Raw genomic sequence first — 22,691 nt, 5'->3', positions numbered from 1 at the left:
TCGCCGGCTGAGAACGTCACAGGGCGTGAATGGCAGCCCAGTTAGACATGGTGTAGGAGGTGGAGAGCTTCACTGATTTCTGTTTTCTGGCAGTCAAGTAATCCATGGCATGGACTATATTTCCCGGTGCTGTCAAGTCGAGGTCGTGCGTTATTAAATACCCTGGTGGACTTGTCCCTATCAGTGAGGGTCGCAGTGGAACGAACATGAAATGAAAGAGTAGTATCGGTGAGATGCAGGGTCCTGTGTCATGGTCAGAGGCCAGTTTATGGAGAACTTCCAGTGAAAACTGAATGGCGAAGTTTTTGAATATGGCTACATCCAGAACGTCCGGTTGGGAGTTGGAACGGACTGGTATATGGGCAGGTTAATGGGGGCTATAGACCGACAGCGCTGAAGTGTCCTCCAGGTCAAAGAGGAGTTGGCCTTTGGGTTTAGAGACCCGAGAATGCCAAGTTGGGTGATTAGCATTGAGATCCACCCCAAAGATGAGCCTGTCGAAGGCCGTCAACAGGCGAAGGTCCACTTCAAGCAGTGGCATGTTTGGGCTCAAGTACGCTGCTGCAAGGTAATGGCACCAAGGTGTGTGGAGATAGTAACTGCTGTGGCATCTATGTGTTCCATTGGGTGGAGAGTCTTTTACATATGGACAAGAGCTTTATTGTGGAACAGAGCCGTGCCTCCACCATGGTGACTGAAGCGGTCAGAGCGGTAACACACCATGTTATGAAGGGAGAACTCGTCCACCAGTTGAGGTTTGTTCCTGTGACCATTAAAATATGCACATGATGCTCATGGAAGAAGGCGTTCAACTCCGTCTTCATGTGTTTGATGCCATTGGCATTAAAAATGCAGGTGACAAGTTCCTGAGGGGGCTGGTGGGGGTTGTGGTGGTCTACTCGCCATTACAACAATATTTGACTAAGCCATTCCACTAGGACCATAACCTCAGAGGGTCCATCCTCCAACCAATGGATTTTTTGGACAGTGTCACGAATGACAGCCTAGATGTGGGGTTCCATGAATAAGACGACGACCTGGAGGATTTCACCCATGTCCTCCTGAAAGGACATATCACTCTTCACCACTGGGCGAGGGTCCCGGATGGGCTGCTTGCACCTGCGTCAGGCAGTGGCGGGATTAACTGTAGGCAGAGTCGCGGTAGGGGTAGAGGGCTGGGATACAGCCACAGGTGGACTAGAGGGGGTTGCAACTGGCTCTTGTAGTCGGTGAGCAGTGGAAGCCACCGTGGAAGACAGACAATGAGGAGTAGGCTGGGCTGCAGCAGCAAATGATGTGATGGGAGTCTGGGCAGAAGGGGACACATGTGCCTCAGAAATGTCTGGTGCCTGAAAACAGGGAAATTGGTTCCCATAGCGGTGGGGGAGGTCTATTTGTTCTTGGTTTCCTTTCGGAAGAACGTGAAGACTTCAGTGCCTTCTGGTAGGGCACCCTCTCCAGGATGCCATGTGGTGGGGATCGTGGGTTGTGTCCAAACACTGGGTGCATGTAGATTGCTCCAATGTGGGGAATGCGCAATTCTTCACTAAATGTGGGCTGGTACACTTACTGCTCGGCAGTGGTAGGGAGCAGTAATCTCAGTATGTCGTATACATTGGCATTTGCTACAGATGATGGGCCCATTTCGGACCTCATACGATTCAGTCCAGACCTTCGTGTACAGAAGGTCCCGGATTTGGTAAATCCACTCTATGTCCTACCTCTGGGAAATGTCATGGGTAGGGGAGAGGATCAACGCCTGGGCCTTTTCCTATACTGGCGGACCAAAGGGTCCTCGAAACGGAGTCAAAGCAGTTCCTTCTTGACCTCCTCTAGTGTAACCTTTGGTGGCAAATCCTTGAGGACGATTTTGGTTTGGCGATTTCTCAACGTCTGGAGGGTGAAGTAAGGCATCATCCTTGATCTGACAAATTAAAGAATGGTTAGGTAGTAGACCCTACTGTCGAGCAGGTATTTCACATGATCTTTCTCGTAAAGAACCCGCACTTGCCAGATAATGAGCCGCTGGAGGACAGTGTCCAGTTTAGTATAATTAGTGACATTACACACCACAACAGGAAGGCCTGACGGGGTCTCTTGGAAAGGAGGATCTGGAGCAGGAGCCATTTCCTCATCCACAGGACCATCTGGTGCACCCTCACCTGGGAAGGAGGTATCGGAGCTCGATCCGCTGTCACCACTGCCAGCGTGGGCGGAGGAGCGTCTAAAGCGCCTGGAGTGACCGGCAGAGGACTTTCTGACTGTGTCAGGGCGCCCAGAAGACTCACCACGGTGGCGGGACAACGTAGGAAGTGGTGCACTCATAGTTACAGCCGGGTGGTGATCAGGCACAGCCGAGGAGTTCGCCACGTCACAACGAGAAAGATCACTTACTAAACAGTCAGGTGAGTCGTCGGGCGACGATGATACGCAAGAACGGTCCCTGACACGGGCGGCGGACAGTCGTCACGGTGATCACGGTGATCGGTTTCAGTGCCGGTGGTATCCACCGGCGATTTGTGGCAGTTGGCGCGATTCAAACGATACTTCGCCCGCTGCGAGTTGGGCGGAACATCAGGCGCGATTGGAAGCCGGGGCGAGCGGCATCTCCTATGAAGGGCAGCGGTGGAAGTGTAGGAGAGCCGCGACGGTTGCTCTGCGGACTCCGCCATGGTAGACATGGGTCCGCCTTACGTAGCCAGGGGCCCAGCACTGGATGACTACGCATACCAAAAGCTTCCCAGCTAATCTGGGACAGAAACGACGAACGACCAATGCCGAAAAGGCAGGTAAACAACGCTGATATACGGTGAAAAGTAGAACGATACGACACGCAACGCACTCGTACAGGAAAACACTTCCAGGGATCCAACCTGTAGCACAAGTAAAAGTCGTGTACATGGCGTGTTTATACCACCTTTAATGGGTCGTGCGCATGACGGGTGTTTTCATTTACGTATTCTGAGACATACAGCGCCATCTACTAATCAATTTTCACATTTTTTTTCTTCTGCGTTACGTTTTCCCCGTTCTGCGATAATATTCCATTTCAATTTGACTTCATTCTGACCAGTGGTGTTACTTCTACACCGTTTTGAAAGTTTTACTTTAATTATAATCACCCTGTATATTCAAGTAGCCTTTCTGCTCTCTCGCGTATTATTCATGACGTGTATTTAGTACGTGTGGCGTAGGGCTTGCAGTGTGTTCGTTCAATAAATTTCAGTTCCTGCCCTCTCATCTTAAATAATCGACTAGCAAAACAATTCTTGCAATCAGAGAATAGATCTATAACTACTGATTTCCTTCGCGATATTAAATAACCTTCTAATTTTTCCGTTTTAACTTACTACTTTATATTTACTTGTGCAGTGTAATATATAGTCCGGAGGTCACTGATAATATGTACTGAAAATCCATACATACAAGCAGGCATGAATTGTCATTGAGTAATTTGTTGTAAACAGCATTTCGTATTGCCTGAATCTTCCTTAGGTGCTTAAAAATCGACTTCACATTTAGGAGGGAAATACACCAAGCGTGGCTGTTCTACTACGTTCATTTCCGAATTAGTGCATTTCGTATTTACAAGCTTTACTTGCTTGTTCATGCAGATATCCTTATCATTTTAAAATATACGTAGATGGTTCTCTTTCGATTTTTCAAAAGTGAGTTCTGCCAAAAATGTTTAGAATATGTTACATCTGAAAAGTAGCGAATAATAGAGTCATTACAAATGAAAGGGAAGCACAACTGGTGGAAGTAAAAGCAATTACTGCGTCATCTTGTTTTGGACGAATCTAGCCTAATGAACATTTTATACGTGATAGTCCACATTCTTCTGCAAACTCTGCTAAGTCTCTGAACTCAATTACTGCTGACAGAGTGTTACCACCTGTTAATTAAGAAAACTTACTGCTATCAGTCACTACTAAGAACTGTAAAACTTCTGTTGCACTTCTGTAAATGAGGTGGAAGTGTTATTTATATATAAATTTATATATGTACGTATATATGGCATTGTATGTAGAAATGAACTTAAATCTGCAGTGATCTGAAGAACGTCTTTGCTGTACTAAGGAGTACCGTCCTTCAGAATATATTATGGTATGTTTTAAGGGCTCATGATGGGTTTTAGCAATAATGCGATGCTCTAGGAACCAGTTTTCATTTATCCTTGAAGGGGTGAGACTAATTGTTATGTATGTTAAGGTAGTTGAAGGAGGTAGTGTGTGGAGAGTCAACCAATAATTAATGTGCTCTTAGTATTTTTTGTCGATTGTGCAAGGAACTCCATTCCTTCTCTTGCTGCAGGGAAATATCAGCATACTGGTAATTACCATCATTTATACCCTGTGCAGTGAAACAATGTTGTTCTCTGCTATGGAAAATATCTTCACATAGGAAGGTCAATTACAAAGGTTAATACTAATAACAGTTTAAATGCTGGAGGAAACTGAACATCCTCAAAGTCTTCTGCTATGAGAGAAATACTATAATTTAATAAATTAAATTCCCATACAAATTACAGTTAAATTTTATTAAAATTATCGATTCTGTGCAATCAGAGGCAAGTCATGAATGAAGAATTTATGGAATATTATTTAGTGTATTTTATAAGGTATTCTATATTTTGATTTTATATATATATATATATATATATATATATATATATATATATATATATATTATCACAACACCAATAAGGAGCTGTGTGGCTTGAGTGACAGTTGATAAGCATGTTTCTATATCTGAAAAATGATGTCCATTTACATTTTGCCACAGTCGCATAAGAGTGGCACTAGTAGCGTTTCTATGACGATCCGAAACTGATTTCCTTTAAAAACTGCTGTAACGATCATGAGAGATATTTGGCTTTGAAATCGGACATAGTGAGATGATGGTTAGTCAAAAAAGTTGAGAAAGAAGCCATTATCAACTCTTCACGGACTTTGAACGAGGTCGTGTAATATCGCTATGCGGAATTGTATGTTCCTACTGCGGTACTGCATAAAGACCTAGCAGGAATGCCGTCATTGTACTTGATAGTTGGCAGAAATGGTCACGAGAAATGTACGGTTGCGAGAACACCAGTTTCTGGACAGCCACGTGGTACCAGCGAAAGGGAAAGCTATCATGTTCAGAGTATCGTATAGCACCTGCAGTACCAGTTTGATCAGATATTTGCACCACATTGACACAACGAACTGTTAATAATCGACCACTTCAAAGACAACTCCGAACCAGACGTTATGTGCCGTGCATTAACACAGCTACAACATGGTCTGGTGTACGATTTCGTATGACAGGACCCCACGCATCCCAACTGCAAATTTGTTTGTCTGTCTGGTGATTCAACCTGTTTTGTTTTCATTCATGAACAGCATTCCAGGGCATGTTTCCAACAGGATGTTGTTCGCCCACTTACTGCTGATCAACAGGTGTTGACATGTCGATCTGTCTCTAATCCAGCACATATGTGACACCATTGGAGAACAACATTTGCAAACAGCATTAAACTACCTGTATTGACCGACCAAGTACAACAGGCACCGAACTACACCCCACAAACAGACATCTGGAACCTGTACAACACACTGCGTGAACGTTTGCATGTATGCATTCACCGTTCTGGCTATTACACAGGTTATTAACGTACTAGCATTTCCATTTGCGATGGTTTATCCCGCGCCTACATTAATATGCGATCTTCCCTGAATTTCAGTTTCAGATCCATTGATAGCCTTTGTCTAGCTATATAACATCGCTTCCTCCGATAAATGTAAAAATGTGGTATATGTATGTATCTCAACTACAATTATGGCTCAGATGCTTTGGTTGACAGTATCACAATTTCTTTATGGTCTTTGTTTTTATTTAATATAACTTTCTGTAGAGAGTTAGTTTTCGTTGGCAGTAGTGATGGTTCTAACTTTTTTTGTGCTCTGTTTCTTGGTCAGACTTTTATCCTTTTGTTCTCCAACATTTGTAGTGTTCTGTGTAACTTAGCAGTGTCTGTTTTATTTTTGGTAGCTATTTCACACATTTAACATTTCTGACATATATAATCAATAATTTTAGTGTGGTTGTTCAGTGTTATATTATAGGTATTTATTAAATTAGTTTGGTTATCTGTCGCTGAATTTTGAGCAAAGGACGTGAGTTCACTTTAAATGAATGTCAAACAGTTTATATCAGCAGGCAGGAAGCTGGATAAACATATGCAGAGTGACAGTTATAGAACGAATTCAAATGATTTTTTGAAAAGTTTTGACATAATAGTTAAAGCGTTCTTTTTATTAGATCTTCATCTACATCTATACTCTGCAAACGACCGTGAAGTGCAATGCAGAGGACTCATCCTGTTGTACCAATTATTAGGGTTTATTCTTGTTCCATTCACATATGTAGCGTGGAAAGAATGATTGTCTGAATACCTCTGTGTATGTAGCTATTATTCTAATCTTACCCTTATGATCCCTATGTGAGGGATATGTAGAGTGCTATAGTAAGTTCCCAGAGTAATCATTCAAAGCCAGTTCTTGAAATTTTGTTAATAGACTTTCTCGGGATAGTTTACATCCATCTTCAAGAATCTGCCAGTTCAGTTGCATCAGTATCTCTGTGTCACTCTCCCATGGAGCAAACAAACCTGTGATCATTCATGCTGTCCTTCTTTGTATACATTTAATATTTCCTGTTAGTCCTATCTGGTACGGGTCTCACGCACTTAATTACAGTAAACTTCATTGACCAATAAATATTGAAGCTCGTGTACTCTGGTATTTTCCATCGTCAGTACACGAATGTTCAGTATTACTTCATTCATCATGGTGATGCAAGCAATTATTTAGTAAACATATGTTGCAACACGTAAGTAAAAGTATGTAAGCACAACAAAATAGGGAACCAAGCATTGGCACGATTAACTCATTTCGTTTGAAATTCACAATGCATTCTTAATTGGAATAATGATGTACATTAAAACAAACAGTCAAGCACCAGAAGTGGTACATATCAGCGTTCTTTGTGCTTACTGTAAATATCGCCACGTATCTCATATGCGTAAGACCGTTGTGCAAAGTAACAGTGTTAAACGCCAAGTATATTGAAAAATACATTCAACAAATAGCCGCATTCTGCAGATTTTTTGTCTGTTTCACCGCTAAGTACTTACTGTTCTTAAATATTTTATTTTTTTCATTTAGCAGTTTAGCAGCTGAAAGAAAACATGTTTATCACCAATAAGAGACGAAGCCTAGTCGGTTTCCAGGTGATCTGTTGCAGCAGAAAGTTGTTTGTGATTTACAATAATTCCAAGAATACACTTAAACAATTCTACGTCAGCTGATGATGGTGCGTACCGTTGAAGCGTAGAGAAGTATTTTTTATTCCATCTAAAATACCTGGTGTTTTTCAGCACGGACATGCTCTTCTGGCAATTAACTGAGAGAACGGACTAGAAACTTTCACCCTGAGGTTGCATTATTAACTTTGTTGTAGCATTCTATGTTAGAAGTATTTGGTTTCAGTTGCTAGCGGGCACAAAAAATCTACAACAATCTCAAATGCCATTTCTCATGGAAAGAAAGCTTCGAGGCTACAGTATGCCCCCATTCTGAACTCGAAGTAGAGAGATTCTGGACGAAAAAGTCAGGAGGTGTAAAACTGTTCGAGTCGAAATCTGGATTATCAAGATTTCGAATGTTTTGAAGGAACTGCAACAAATGACACTAGAGAGAGAGAGAGAGAGAGAGAGAGAGAGAGAGAGAGAAAGAGAGGTAACCTGAAACTTGAAGCTAGATTTCATTGGCCTTAGTGAATCGAAATAGAAACCAACGAAGTGTTTCCTTGAACCAACTGTACAGCAATAACTGCAGCTGCTGCATGAGCGGTTGATGCATCTGGTATTCATGTTGTTACACATGGGACAATGGAGAAGGAAGTAGGAGACTATGAAAAACACAGTAGAAATCACAATCGAAATACGATGTCACTGTTTTAATACATGAGCAATTTTTAATTATTGCCCAGTGGTACTAAGAGAAACGAAATTCTGATAGGCAATATCTAACCTGGAGGTTACACGACAAAAATATGAATAATGTGGGTGCTGTCTGAACATACTGAGCACTGAGCATATAACTAATTATGGCGGTTTCTCGCGATTTTGGTCAGAACTGATTGGGCACAAAGAAGTCACTTTTGAAAAAGTAAAGCTTGTAAATACGAAATATGCTAATTTGGAAATGAACGTAGTAGAACAACAACACGTGGTGTATTTCTCTCTTAAACGTGAAATACATTTTATGCAACCAAGGAAGATTCAGGCAACACGAAATGGTGTTTTTAACAAATTACTCAAAGACAATTCATGCCTGCTTGTGTACATGGGTTTGCACCACATACTGTCAGTGACCAATGGGTCATATATTACACTGCAGAAGTAAATATAAAGAAGTAAGTTAAGATGGAAAAGATTAGAAAATCAGTAGTTATATATCTCTGTTTGCAAGAATTGTATTGTTAGTGGATTATTTAAGATGAGAGAGCAGGAACACAAATTCATAGAACGAACACATGGTAAGCCCCATGTCACACCTACTATATACACGTCATGAACAATACGCGAGAGAGCAGAAGGCTAGTTTAATATATATAGCGACGAGTCTCGCTACTGTTTGTAGTGTTTAGATTGCGAGCAATGCGTCCATAGACAACCAGCTGAAGGGTCATTGGGAGCAATCCAGTTTTCATACCACAGATGGCTGCCGTCGGTGCAAAAAGGAATAATCCACTGAAAAACTTCAGTTCACATCAGAGAAGCACGTATTCACGAATGGCCTACTGGGCGTCCTGTCGGTGTGGCCGTGCGGTTCTAGGCGCTTCAGTCTGGAACCGCGTGACCGCTATTGTCGCAAGTTCGAAACCTGCCTCGGGCATGGACGTGTGTGATGTCCTTAGGTTATTTAGGTTTAAGTAGTTCTAAGTTCTAGGGGACTGATGACTACAGCAGTTAAGTACCATAGTGCTCAGAGCCATTTGAACCATTTTTTTTGGGCGTCTTGATCTGCCACCGATAGAGCAATTCTGAGATGACGAATACTTCCACAGGAGCCTCCAGCCAGAAACCTCGATTGACACAGCAAAGGTTTTATTCGTGATAAGAGATTCCTCAACAATACGTTTGCAGTCTTTTTTTGAATCTGTCCATATATAAAAATTGTGAGTAATAATGGTTCATGGCGAACTAAACCGAAAATTACTGTTAATTATTGATATAATGAGTTAACAATTCGCAACATCAGAAATCACAGGATGGTGTGAAAATATTGTACAAATGAAATTCTTATTCCTTCGTAAATTTGTTATTAAACTAAGTCAGTGCTGTTGCATGTACTGTCCTTAGGAAACAGGAAAGTTCATAATTAAAGTCTATAAACTTTTCAATCATTTGCTTTCATTTATTGTAGCGTATTTATCGACTATTGTGCCCACAATTTTCTTTCGTCTAATCCTATCTTATGGCTCAAGGTTTCTTTTCAAGTCTCCAAAGATATTACCAGCAGTGAGATAGGACGTCGATATGGATAATTACACTTTCTGAAGTACACACTAAAAAGCTGTCCTTGCCTGCAGCAGTTTGGGAGATAAGAGTCGGACAAGCCGTATAAGAGGAGGTGGGTGAGTTCACCTGTGGCACTTGTCGAGAGGTACCCGAGTAGAAGCCACTGTAACCATGAAGGCAGCCCTCGTCCTGCTGATCGCTGGTGTGTTGCCTGTGGCGTACTGCACGCCGCTCGCCGCTGCAGACGATGGGGAGGAAGTGGTGGATGAAGCAGCCGAAAACAGAGACGCTGATGACGACGACGCCGACAGCTCAGCAGACGACGACGTCGACGGGAACGATGGTGGGGACGCTGGGAGTGTGGAGAACAGGCTGGCAGGCAAAGGTAAACACCAGTTGAGGCGGGTGGGAAGCGCCCGGCCCTTACTGTTGCAGCATTCACATAATCAGGTTTTGGTGAAGTTTCAGTGCCAGTCTTTGTGTAATTTCGTTTAGGTTTAAACGCCTAGTTGATAACGTAAATTATTCCTACCCTTTAAAAGTGTCAGACTTTTGTCTGCAGAAGAGAGAGACTGTTTGAAGAACTTATTACAATGATGCCATTACTACGTTCATCAAATATACTGCTACATTCAACCACACTGACCTTTAACATTGGTGTTGGGCATCATTAAAACATTTATACTTGCTAAATACGGATTCTGATCAGGGCCCCACTGATTTATGTTTATGCCACAGGATGGGGTTTTCTGTCATATGTGGATGATATCTGTTCCAAAGTGGCTTAAAAATATATTGTCTAAATAATACATTTGTATCAGCCTTCTATACAGATGCTACAAAATTTCTAATATGAATTTCCACACCAATGAGAGTTCCTGAATAGGATATAATAGTAATAGGAATTCACAATCCAGAAAGTACCGCATCAGTGGTAATGGGGAAACATGTACACTAGATGGCCACCGAGTAAGATCACAGATATTTTCTTTACTGCTGAAAGAATTTATTTTCTTTGTTTTGTATACTTGCTGTAGTGTCCGTTCTTGTCAAACAACTAAATATTAGCGTCACAGCAGAGCTTCTTCTCGAAAAAGCTTGTTCTTTAACTGAAGTCCCGATAATCGCGAAATAACACGAAATTTTGCGTGACATAAACACAACAGGTTCTATTCAAGTTTTCTTGACAGTGCAAAATTCGCTTAAAAAAGACACTACTAGTTTCGTCAGTGTCTATTGTCTCAATAAAAGTGTAATTAAACGGTTATAAATCGTATTTAACTAGCACATTTCGTATTGTTTACTAGTTAGATAGACGCGATCTTGGCCTAAATTTTAAGAGTTATAAACTTCTTAAAAACTGGCCAAACACGCCTCATATCGCAAATTCTCTAAAAGCAAAGTAATTACAAATTCATTCTTCCGTCATTGTATCTCTAAATCAGTACAAAAAGAACAACCACCGCACATAAGGTATTTGCGTCTTTTTTTGTTTACACACTACCAATCTCGCGTCCTTGACAAATTTAAAATATTCCTTAAACTTAATTATTCTTTTGGAACTGACTATGAGTGAGAAACGTGGGAGCTGTTATAGGGTAGTGAGTAGAGGGATTTGTTGCCAGTCTTGTAGGAAATATTTTCACTGAGGGGCATGCAATGGGGAGAATGTTGGCAGAAGAGGCTCTTACCTGGATCTGCAGAGTATGCAGTAGGTACATTTTGATTGGGGAACAGGAAAGGATAATCCGTGCCCTTCAGGTACAGTTGGAGGAAGCAAGGAAGGAACTCATAAGGATCAAGGGAGAAAAGGGTGAGGAGGGTGGTTGTGAACTGGCAGCTGGTAGGAGGACAGGAAGAAAGAGAACGCTATCTGACAGTTTTATCATCAACGGCAAAAACAGGTGTCTATCACTGCCAGAGTTAAGTGGAGAAGAGCCTCAGGTAGAACAAGGAGCAGGGATTGTGCAGCACACTTCAACTGAAGCCAAGAAGCCTAGGAATGTACAAAGTCTTAGGGAGAAGAAAGTGCTGCTGCTAAGTAGTAGCCATGGGCAGAATGTAGGCCCTCATTACAGGAAAGATTAGGGCAATGTACCAGGCCACCAGTGTCTTCAAGCCAAATACAGGGCTAAGTCATGTCCATAGAGGACCTAGGGTCTTTATGTAAGGGCTTTACAAAAGAGGATCATGTAGTGATAGTGGGTGGGGCACGAAACAGTTTGGAAAGGGATGCGGCATGTGACATAGGTGTTGACCTGCACAAGATAGCTACCCTTACTCATGGCACCAACGTACACATTGTTGAGGTATTGTGGCGTCATGATCGACCACACCTTGATAGAGCTGTGAGGCGAATCAATGTGGGGTTATGGATGGCTCTGAGGACAGCCAATTTTGCTTATGTTTCTCTGATGCCGTTGGGACTATCAACAGCTGGGGTTTCACTAGGCATGGCCTACACCTAAACAGGACTGGGAAGGGAAGATGGGGGCAGCTGATTCATGAAAGTATAGGTGATGGATCTCAGGCCACACATGGTCAACTACCTGTTGTCATAGGTAGGAAAAGTAGATCTTTTTTTAGTATAAATCCAGACAACAGGTTCCCCTGCCTAAAGAATATCTCTAGCAGTTTAAAAAATACTGAAACACTCACTCACAAAACTGATTTTACAGATTTTAACACTTCTAATATCACATATACCAGATGTTACAAATAAAAACCACTGGAAAAAGTAACATGGGGCATTTCACATCACAAAATGCAATCAATAAAAAATTAAATATAACTATTAGAAAGAGAACTCCGCTCTTTGAACTGTACAGTAGTTTGTATTACTCAGCACCGGTGTAGAGACACAGAAATCCAATATGTAGTATTATCATTGTATGAAAAGGCAAAGTCTTATTGCAGAACTAGTTCAAGAAGTGGAGGATCATGCATTTATACCAGAAAAGTAACACAGTTCAAATCAAGACATGGTCTCAGTACAGTAAGTGAAGACAAACACTTTGAAATATCAATTACTGAATTAACAGGAATTGATATCACCAAGAAATTACTCATTTTGTGTGTGTATAGATCTCCCAGTGGTAGTGTGGACACTTTTTTCAATAAAATGACAGAAGTTCTACATAAAGTCTCAAGTACGAAGGTCAACATAATTCTGTGTGGGGACATTAACATCAACACTAATGTCATAAATGAATCTAGCAGCACCTTCATAAAGATCCTTCAAAGCTTTGACATGTCCTTATTGGTCAATTGTGCAACAAGTGTTACTACAACGACTACATAAGTAATTGGCCATGTGGCCACAAATATGGACAGGGAAAAAAGGTGATGTAGCTGTAAAAGATCTTGGACTATCAGACCATCTCTGTCAAATAACAACAGTAACATCAGGCATCGAATCATTCTCTAAACTACAAGCCTACAAACGACATCAATCACAACAGGACTAGAAAAAAAAAGCTGGGATAAAGTGTATAAGGAATCCAATGTGAATATGAAATTCTCTTAATTCACAACATTGTTTAAACTGAACATTGATAAGGCATTTCCAAAAGTATGCTTGTCTATAACACTATCTCACAAACACAGATGGATAATAGCAGGTATTAAGAAGTCCTCCCAAACACCTCAGTTCCATGAAAAAATTAGCAATGATCCAGAATTCTCAAATCTCTATCATACAAAAAGATCTATAGGAAGGTGCTGATTGTTGTAAAACAGACATTTAATGTCAACATAATATATAATGCAGAGAATAAAAGCGAAGCAGTCTCGGAAGGTATATAAAAAGGAAATGGGGAAGGCAAACAAACGCAGAATAACATACTGCTAAGGGAGGGGGATAAGGTAATAAATGATCCATACCACTTAGAAAACTATGTAAACGGGCATGTTTACAGTATGGCCGAGAGTTTACAGCAAAAATTCCCCCACAAAAATATAACACCTGTAAATAATGTTGCAGTAAATAAATGATGATACTTCCAACCACAGAGAATGAAGTCAACAAAACTGTTCAAAAAGTAAAAAAATTAAAAGCTGGTAGGCATAGATGAAGCAGCAATGTGTGTAGTGAAACAATGCATGGGATTATACAAGGCCTCTTAAGAACTGTAATAAGTGAATCCTTCACATCAGGGACATTTCCAGAGCAGTTAAAACAGGCAAGAGTTGTACCTTTGCTTAAGAAAGGTAATGCATAAGACATAGAAAATTACTGGCCCATTTCCCTTCTGTCAGCCTTCTCAGAAGTAATAGTAGTAATTATGAAAGACAGAGTAATGAATTACCTGAATAACTACACTCTTTTAAGCGACTCACCGTTTGGTTTCCAGAGTGGCAAAAATATGGAGTTAGCCAAATTAGAATTTACAAAAGTTGTACTTGATGCTCTTGATAAAGATGTGTGTGTCACAGGCATTTTTTTGGATTTTTCTAAGGATCTGATACAGTCTACCACAAGATTATATTAAATAAATTAGAAGCATTAGGAATAAGAGGGGTAGCTAATGACTGGTTTCGATCATACCTAACAGATAGGGTACAAGGAGTAGAGATAACACATACTTCAAATAGATCTAAACATTTACTAAGACACTTATCAGAATCAAAATGAATTAATGTAGGGGTTCCACAAGGTAGCATATTAGGACCAATACTGTTCCTGATATACATCAATGACGTTTCCAGCTGTGTTATTCATGGTGAAGAAATTCTCTTTGCCGATGACAGCTATATTATAGTCACTGAGAAAACAAGAGAACTCCTTGCTGAGAAAGCAAATGAAACTCTCAAGGAAGTTTATGACTGGTCAATAAGCAATAAAGTGACATTGAACATAAATAAAACTAATGCCAAGAATTTCAGTTTGAAGAGAAAAAATGAATATGTTCAATTAAATGTAGGTGGCACCTCTATAGACTATGTAAAAAGCGCAAAATTTCTAGGAATGATAAGTGATTCTCAGTTGAAGTGGTATGAACACACAAAGGTACATTCAAACAGAATGTCATCAGCATGTTATGCCCTTAGAATCCTATCATCAGTATGTAATATGCATTGTCTTTTGGTTACATATTATTCATACGTACACTTAATTCTTAGCAATGGAATTCCTTTTTGGGGCACAAATGCACAAAATATGAAGACAATTTTCAAACTCCAGAAAAGACCCCTAAGAATAACAACCAAAAATACTAGTCGATTTCATTGTAAGGATCTGTTCAAAACCCTGGGGATTTTAACTGCTCAATGTGAATACATCTAACAGTCAGTTGCACACATCAAAAATAACATTGGTAATTACTGCACAAACAGCTCTGTCCATGACCATGCAACAAGAGACAGAATCAACTTACATTTAACAAGAAAAAATAGACATAAAACTCAAAACAGCATTTTCTACCAAGGAATAAAACTGCAAAATAAATTACTAAAAGAGATTAAAGAAATTGCAAAAATACACTTATTTAAAAAGTCAGCTAAAAAGTACCTGTTATGCATTGCATGTTATACATTGAAGAATTACTTAGCTGAAACAAAGTAAGAGTTTGATAGAAAAGCTATACACATAAATAATAATAATAATGATTATAAAACATCGACCATTCTACATAACACCTTCCTTCTTTTTTCGTTTCTAGAAATACTTACCCCAAGCTATCCATAGCACTATGTTAACACCTCTTCCTCTTTCTGAGCTCAACATGTCATTCATTGTGGAGGGATGCTGATTCAGTTTAGCAAATGGGAAACTGTGGTACAAAAAATGGCACAGAGATGACCAGTGTCTGTGTATGTGTGTGTGTGTGTATGTATGTGTGTGTGTATGTGTGTGTGTGTGTGTGTGTGTGTGTGTGTGTGTGTGTGTGTGTAGTGAATGAAGTGTTATGAAACAGTTTGTGTATAGTGTGTGCAATGACTGATAGGGAGATTTGACTGAACATTGTGGCATTACATTATTTAATAAGTTATTTGTAAGAAAGTGTTGTATACCAGGAGTAAATCTAAAGATTGTCCCTAACTAGAAGTCTGTAAATATATGTGTATACAAACTAGCTGGTTTTAAATTGATCTAAACTTGCAAATACTTTGACATGTCCTACATCCTTGTAAAAAGAGATTTATGGATGAATAAAGCTACTACTACTACTACTACTACTACTACTACTAACAGTTACACACTGCCGATTCTGTAATGAGAACCAGTATTGCTATGTCTGTATCCAGTAGATACAACATTATTAATATACTAACAAACATGCAAACATTGCTCACAGAACCTGATGTCTCTTTTTCTGTCAGTAGTTTGTATTAAGTTATATATAAGAAACAGTAACCAGACAAGTTACTTGATTCCAAGTGCAATGACACGAGAGCTCTATTAAATAGTTGTCACTGTTGTACCAAAATGTGAAAGACTGCATATTGTTTATCAAACTAATTTTTAATTGAGAGTATAAGCAAAGAGGTTTGTGACACTGGCGATTCGCAATAGTATTCAACCTGAAATATAATTTTTGTCTTATCTCTCTGTGTTTCTAATACACACTAATGCAAAATAGAATGCAGGATGTAGAACCACAAATACTAAGTAATCATTCTAAGAGTTTTCTAATTTGATAAACGTTTCATGATTTGCGCTACACAAAATATACCTTCCTCAGGTAGCTATTTGATCACATGTCATTAAATCTTTCATACAGATACGAAGAAAAGCTTCTGCAGTTTCTCTTTCTGATAGAGCAATACATCTGGCTTCAGAATACAGTTATTGCAAAGTTACTGAAAAATGGTTATAATGTGAATTATATAATTTGAAGATACAAAGTAGTGTTCAGTGTGTTTCATGCTCTGCTTATCTATGATATTGTGAATTTGAAACACTGTTAACGAAGATAATAGCTCATAGATTGCATAGTTATGTGAGAAAAGCACTAAAAGTGCTTTCGAAAATCATAATACAGGCAGTATGTAATCACATATGTTAAACATCTGCAACAGATCAACAACTTTTAGTTATCATCACAGGTACATACTTTACAACTTATCTGTGTGTGATTGCCATCACAAATACCTGTATCAGGTAGGTATGGCGTAAAATATCGACTTAAATTACATTGTACATAACTCGGCTCATCACAACAAGCAGTTAAGGCTTAGAGCAGTTCTCTTGGAGAATAGGGCAGCAATAATTCCTTAGAAAATCAGTCAGAAAACCAGTTGTGTGTCGTCTAAGTACTTCAATATGTTAACTGAGTACAAAATGCTGGCTTAGTGATTAATTAAAAACAAGTATTGTTAATATGACTACTGATGTTTTTTGGTGAGACATGAATGTGAGCAGACATCACTGAAACGTCATGTATCTTGTTTCCTGTTGAGCAGGTGCTCACGCCCGGGCTGGCCACGCCAAGCATGCTCGTGCAGGCAGCCGACACGCTGCAGGCAGAGCTGCAGTCAGGCCCCACGCCAGGTCAGGCGCTGCCCGCAGAGCCGCCCACAGCAAGTAGTCGCCACTGCTGAGGAGGCGCTACACTGTGGAGGCACAGTCTGGTGCTGCTCACATTGTCCTGTACCCTGCGCTCATGTGTATAAAATAAAGCAGCAGTGCATTTTGCAGTAAATAAATGTCTTTATTACTCAGTGTCCTATAAATGTAAGCTCTAGCACATACATAGGTGGTAAGCAAGTATGGAAAATGATTGCAAATTTCCAAATTTTATGAAAATGCTTCAGTGGTCGATTGTATATGATATTTTCTGTGATGCAACGTAACATCACTATAACCAATTTATTTATGAATGTTGCACATTGATGTAAATTCCATTTGCATTTTTACTTAAGAAATGATGGTGTGCACTATACAGCACTAGGGCTCTTGCATCAAAGTGTTCAGATGCAAGAAAAGCAGTGCCTATAATGATTGCCCATGTTATGTGTTCTTAGTTGGTATTAGGCTTCCAAAACTGTTTACATAATTGCAGGAATGTCCTTCGACATCCCATTTCACGATGGAACGAAAATTTTAATTTTAGTCTCTAACAGTTGTGAGCCTCATACTCATCTTTGAATTGATTACATGAGAATATGTTTCTTCAGTATAATTCCATGAAAATGTGCACATTTTCTACAAAATTACAGCTTAATCTTCTAACGTTTCTCGGACGACAAGAGACAGTGTGGTATTGAGTTGCAAGGCTGGCACGTCTCTCAGATCAGTTAAGTTGCACGATGTGTGTAGCCGATCCTCTTCTCTGGGCAATCAGCTACGTCGATCTCCTAAAAGCTTCTTCTCCGAAGACTATAGCTGGTTAAAGGAATTTATTAAACTACTTCTCTATTAGTGAAATAATTAAGGTAATTGTAGAATACTTTTCAGCTCAATCATTTTATATTTTCAACTTCCACAGACAACAACTTCTGCAAGTTGACGTAGTCCTTAAGCTTTATACTCATTTACACATATTCAAATATCAATGGTTTGATAACCAATAGCCAAGACATGAAGTAAGTGAAAAGTCTCTATACAATCCATGCTTCATCTGTCTCTTTAACATGGCACCACAAACCACGGAATATTACACACGCATTCCTTGTACCTTTTGATATAGATTGCAGAGAGCTGCCGGTAACCACTTGTCGGTTCCGCTCGTCTGACGCAGCTCCTAGTCTTCTCATGCCAAACGTCAGTCCTGCACACACAGACACGTGTTGCACAGTAAATAGGGTCTATCACACTTGTGTTTAAAACATCGGCAGAAGGTCGAGTGGTTCCAGAATTTACGTGGAAATTCTCAAATCACTACATATCCCCCCACCCTCAGCTCGAACACGCGATATTTTATACATAATCACCATGTACATTAATATCACATAGGACAACACTTATGTCCTCAACCATGTCTCTTCTTTTATTAATCGCCATGCGTACCCCTATTATTGTTACCTAGTCGTTTCTTTTTCTTTTCATAAATATTTATACTCCAAAGAACAAACTTCTGACTCTTGTCTTCCCACTAACTCTTTATTCTACTTATTTTTTTTTTTTTGGAAATAAGCCCTTAATTATGTTCTCAACTCGCATTGCTTTTACCTGCGATTTGCGAGGACTGTGACCTTAACTCCAATCGTCAACTCCAGATGTTCATGAGACTTGAATATTTCATCCTTTATTTTAGAAATTTGTATTATCCTTTTCTCAGTAAGTACTAGTATCATTATTTCTAGTAGTCTGTAGCCTAGAGGAACTCTAGGCAAAATAATAGTGTTCCTATTGACACTCATAAAACATAATATAGAATTCAAATTTACCAGAATAATTTCTACAAAATTTTTGTGACTTGTTACAATACTGTCCTTTCCCCTCTAGGAAGAGTACCTATTCCTTACATACGGGTTGATCTTATGAGTACCCTTTCTCCTTCCGTTTTGGTAGGTACGCCCCTTTTTTTAATTCCTGTTTTCCTGTGATACAGGTCAATCCCCTTCTTGGTGCCCTTGTCCGCATGGTATAGGTCAGTCTTTCTTAGGTCTCCCTATCTGCCTATTCATCCAATACTTGTTGGGTGCGTCCCCTCTTATCATTCTTACTTAGGTTATAAGAGTCCCCCTATCCCACAAGTCGTCAGAGTATTTGTTAGACTGACATTCCTGAATAATTATCACAATTAGTTCCTGACTTATGCTCCTTATCATTACGATAGTTTTTTTTCAAGTACCTAGGCGATGTAGAACCGTCATAATGAACAACCATAAGCGCATATTTCTCTATGTGCATATTCCCCCCCCCCCCCTACAATACTTGACGGTTCTCACATCCTTTTAATCTGGACTTCCATTGCTTGCATCTTCGTGTTATGGTGTGCATAGGCGGAAGTGTGTTTGTGTAGCCTGAATCTTCGGCCTACTTATATGAAATAATATGAAGGTTGTTAGACACCACGGAAAATAAGGACTTCAGCGATAGAAGTATGTGCATATGGAAAGAGGGAAAGCTAGACCGGTACTCAAACGAGAAGTAAGAAACGAAAAAATAGAAATGGTTGCTAAGATCGAAGAAGAGAAAGGAGATCGCCCCAAAGATAGGAAACCCTTCCCACCCCCCTTCCCCAGGATCCCTACTTCACCGGTACTTGAGTTAGAAGCCGGAGGAGATATGATATTAAACGGCTCCTACAGAATGGATATTCTCACTTTAACCTTTGAACTCCATGAAGAAAAACCTTAGCAACCCCTATGGAACTGCAAATGGTGAATAATCAGTCACACTTGTCTGCACGGGTTGTCTGAAAGGTGTGGTGTATGTTTACTGTTAGTCATGCTTGTACTTACACTACCCACGCCTTCCAAAACTAATACAAACCCTGCCATCCACTTCACGTCTCATAAAAGGTATAAAAAGTTCTACAAAAAATAGAAAATTGTACACTACGATAACACAGTTGTTTAGTCATACAGTTTATGGTATACTTTTATACACATGTAAAATCCTCTATCCAGTTTATGTCGTCTCGTCATCACTTGGTTTAAATAGTACCATCATATTATACTTTCCACTAATATAACATTCTATTCCTTTCACTTAATATCTAGAGATCACTGTTCGTCCATGATTATCTCAAATTGGTCTCAATCTTGTAGTCATATCCGGTTTCCTACTTACTAAAATTATAAGATGGTTTAAGAATTCAAGAATAGGTTACAGAATAGTTTAAGATTTGAAAGGAATTCGGTGCAGGAAAAACAGTACAAAAGAAACTGTAAAGAACTAGGGATCATACGGTCGTCGCTTCGCCCATTAACACAGAACGTCAACATCTCTGGGAGATGTACAATTTTATGTCTTTTACATTCTGTTTTCCTTTTTCTGACTCTGTTATAGGATCTACTAAAACTAAGGCTTTGGGATGTACCACCGTTTGTGCTCGGCGAGTTCCCTCACACTTTTGAAAAAATTTCTGTGTTTCTTTCTTCAGGGCAGAGCTCTGAAGATGTTGTTTTACTAGAACTAGGTCATTAACCGTGTACTGAAGTTCGACAGCCTTCTCGTTACATTTACTCACTCGTTGTTGTGCTCTTTCAACCAAGTTCTTAGAAACTATCGTTTGATTAAGTTGGTAATCTACACTAGGTTGTTCTGGCCAAGTGCAACATTTAATAAGGGGTTCTCCCACATAGGGTTTACCTATTACTTCCAAAGGTGTTAATCCACTTGATAAATGAGGTAATTCATTTAAAATAAACTGAAAGTTTTTAACTTACATTGCACATGACATATGTTTTTCATGGCAGTATGTATGGCATAATTTCCCAATTTCTTTAATAACCCTTTCACCCGGGTTAGAAGACGGATTATAGTTGAAGATTAATACTTGACGAATATCTTTCCACGCTAAGAATTCTTTAGAGTCGTTACTAACAAACTGTGGTCTATTATCGGAGAGGAATCGTTTTGGTTTGCCTACCACGAGGAAGTATTGTTGCAGACAGTGTATACTGTTGGTGTATTTGCTATCTTAATAGGATACAACTTAACATACCAACACTGTATGAGGACAAAAATGAACGAACCTCCTCGCTTTCCTACCGTTCTAATTAAAGATGTTACCGTATGTCCCAGCTTTTTAAAATAATAGAACTTGTTCATGTGGGATAAACACTATTTTTATTCCGAAGTGTCCATACCCTGTATGGACATAGAACACTATTTCGTCCTCCATCAACTTTGCGATGCATAAACGCTACCTTCGAGATGTTATATTGTCTCTCCAAAATAAATTATTCCCTATAACCTTCCATTACTCTGCTTGATTAGGAGGTAAAGATTTTCTACTACACATAGCATATATTTCTGTAAAGTAGGGATCATGATGGATGTTGTGTGGATATTATACTGTCATGAAATTAATTGCAAAAATTACTCTGGCTCCTTCCGCACGTTTTAATTCGTCCATGCCCACAGGCAACCTAGACAAAGCGTCAGGCCCAATATTCTCAGTACCTTTTACGTACTGTATCCTAATGTAATACTCCTGTAGGAATAACATCCACCGCATTAATCTACTATGCAACAATCGACTGTTCATTAAAAAGGACAACTCTTGATGGTCAGTACATGCATCGATTTCTGACCCTCATATAAGTGTTTGGAATTATTGGATACTCTATACTATTGCCAATAGTTCCTTTTCAGTGGCTGTGTAGTTTAATTCATGGTTATTAAGACTACGGCTAGCAAAAGCTATAGATCTGTGATTTACTTTATCTATACATCGATCTCCTTGGGAAAGTTTTCCTGCAATACCATAGACGAATGCATCTGTTGAAATTTTAAATGACTCACCCATAACCGGATAGTGTAATATGGGTGATTCGACCAGTGCTCTTTTTATATTTTCAAACGCATCATTGGCCTCTTGGTCCCAATCCCACAGTATTCCCTTCCTTAATAAACATAAAAGTCTTGGGTCGTTCAGCTCTTGACTTCGTATATATCGTTTATAGTACCCAGCAATTCCCATAAATCTCTTCAATTGTCATATGTTTCTAGGGGGTGGACACTCCTTAACGCCCTTTATACGTACCGGTTCTGGTCTAATTCCTTGCACTCCTATGATATGCCCTAAGAACTTAAGCTCTTGCAAAGTGCGATTGAGACAGTTTTACTGGAATACCTTTTTCTTTAAACATTTTCAGAGTTTCACTCAAGGTAAGGCAATGGTCTTCCCAGGTAGATGAGATTACGAGTATGTCATCCACGTATGTTATCAAATCCCTCAACAACTCCATTCCTAACGCCTCGTCCAGTGCACGTATAAACGCGCATACTGAGATATTTAGCCCGAATGGCAACACATCAAGTAGAAACGCTGTATATTCCATTCATTTGGGAGATAACCTAATGTTCCAATATCCAGCAGTCAGGTCCATTGTGGTAAAATACTTTGTTTCTCAAATTTGGACAATAATTCATCGATGTTAATGGGTCTGTCTCGCTCCGTCTCTTTATGTGTACACAAAGTACGCGCGTCTAGGACTAACCGCACACCTCCTGTTGCCTTTTATACTACTACCAAGGGATTATTCATGACGCTAGAGCTACGTT

At 39.6% G+C, this 22,691-nt stretch overlaps 1 protein-coding gene across 5 annotated transcripts in view; it reads left to right on the top strand.

The window, feature by feature from the left end:
• LOC126198459 (uncharacterized) overlaps positions 1–17,209 on the top strand; it is a 263,192-nt gene extending 245,983 nt beyond the window's left edge. Inside the window, exons 1-2 of one of the 5 annotated variants that reach the window (XM_049934800.1) lie at positions 9,717–9,953; positions 16,970–17,208. In XM_049934800.1, the coding sequence (XP_049790757.1) occupies positions 9,816–9,953; positions 16,970–17,110 (279 nt within the window). In that variant the 5' untranslated portion in view covers positions 9,717–9,815 and the 3' untranslated portion in view covers positions 17,111–17,208. Of the gene's footprint in view, positions 1–9,716; positions 9,954–16,969 lie in introns of those variants that run through there. The other 4 variants (XM_049934802.1, XM_049934803.1, XM_049934801.1 and 1 more) reach the window with 4 other exon arrangements.
• Positions 17,210–22,691: the final 5,482 nt, after the last annotated feature.

Source organism: Schistocerca nitens, chromosome 8, assembly GCF_023898315.1.
Source record: "Schistocerca nitens isolate TAMUIC-IGC-003100 chromosome 8, iqSchNite1.1, whole genome shotgun sequence".
Lineage (NCBI taxonomy): Eukaryota > Metazoa > Arthropoda > Insecta > Orthoptera > Acrididae > Schistocerca > Schistocerca nitens.
Note: the sequence above shows the minus strand (reverse complement) of the source record. Positions and strands in the feature narration are given on the sequence as shown.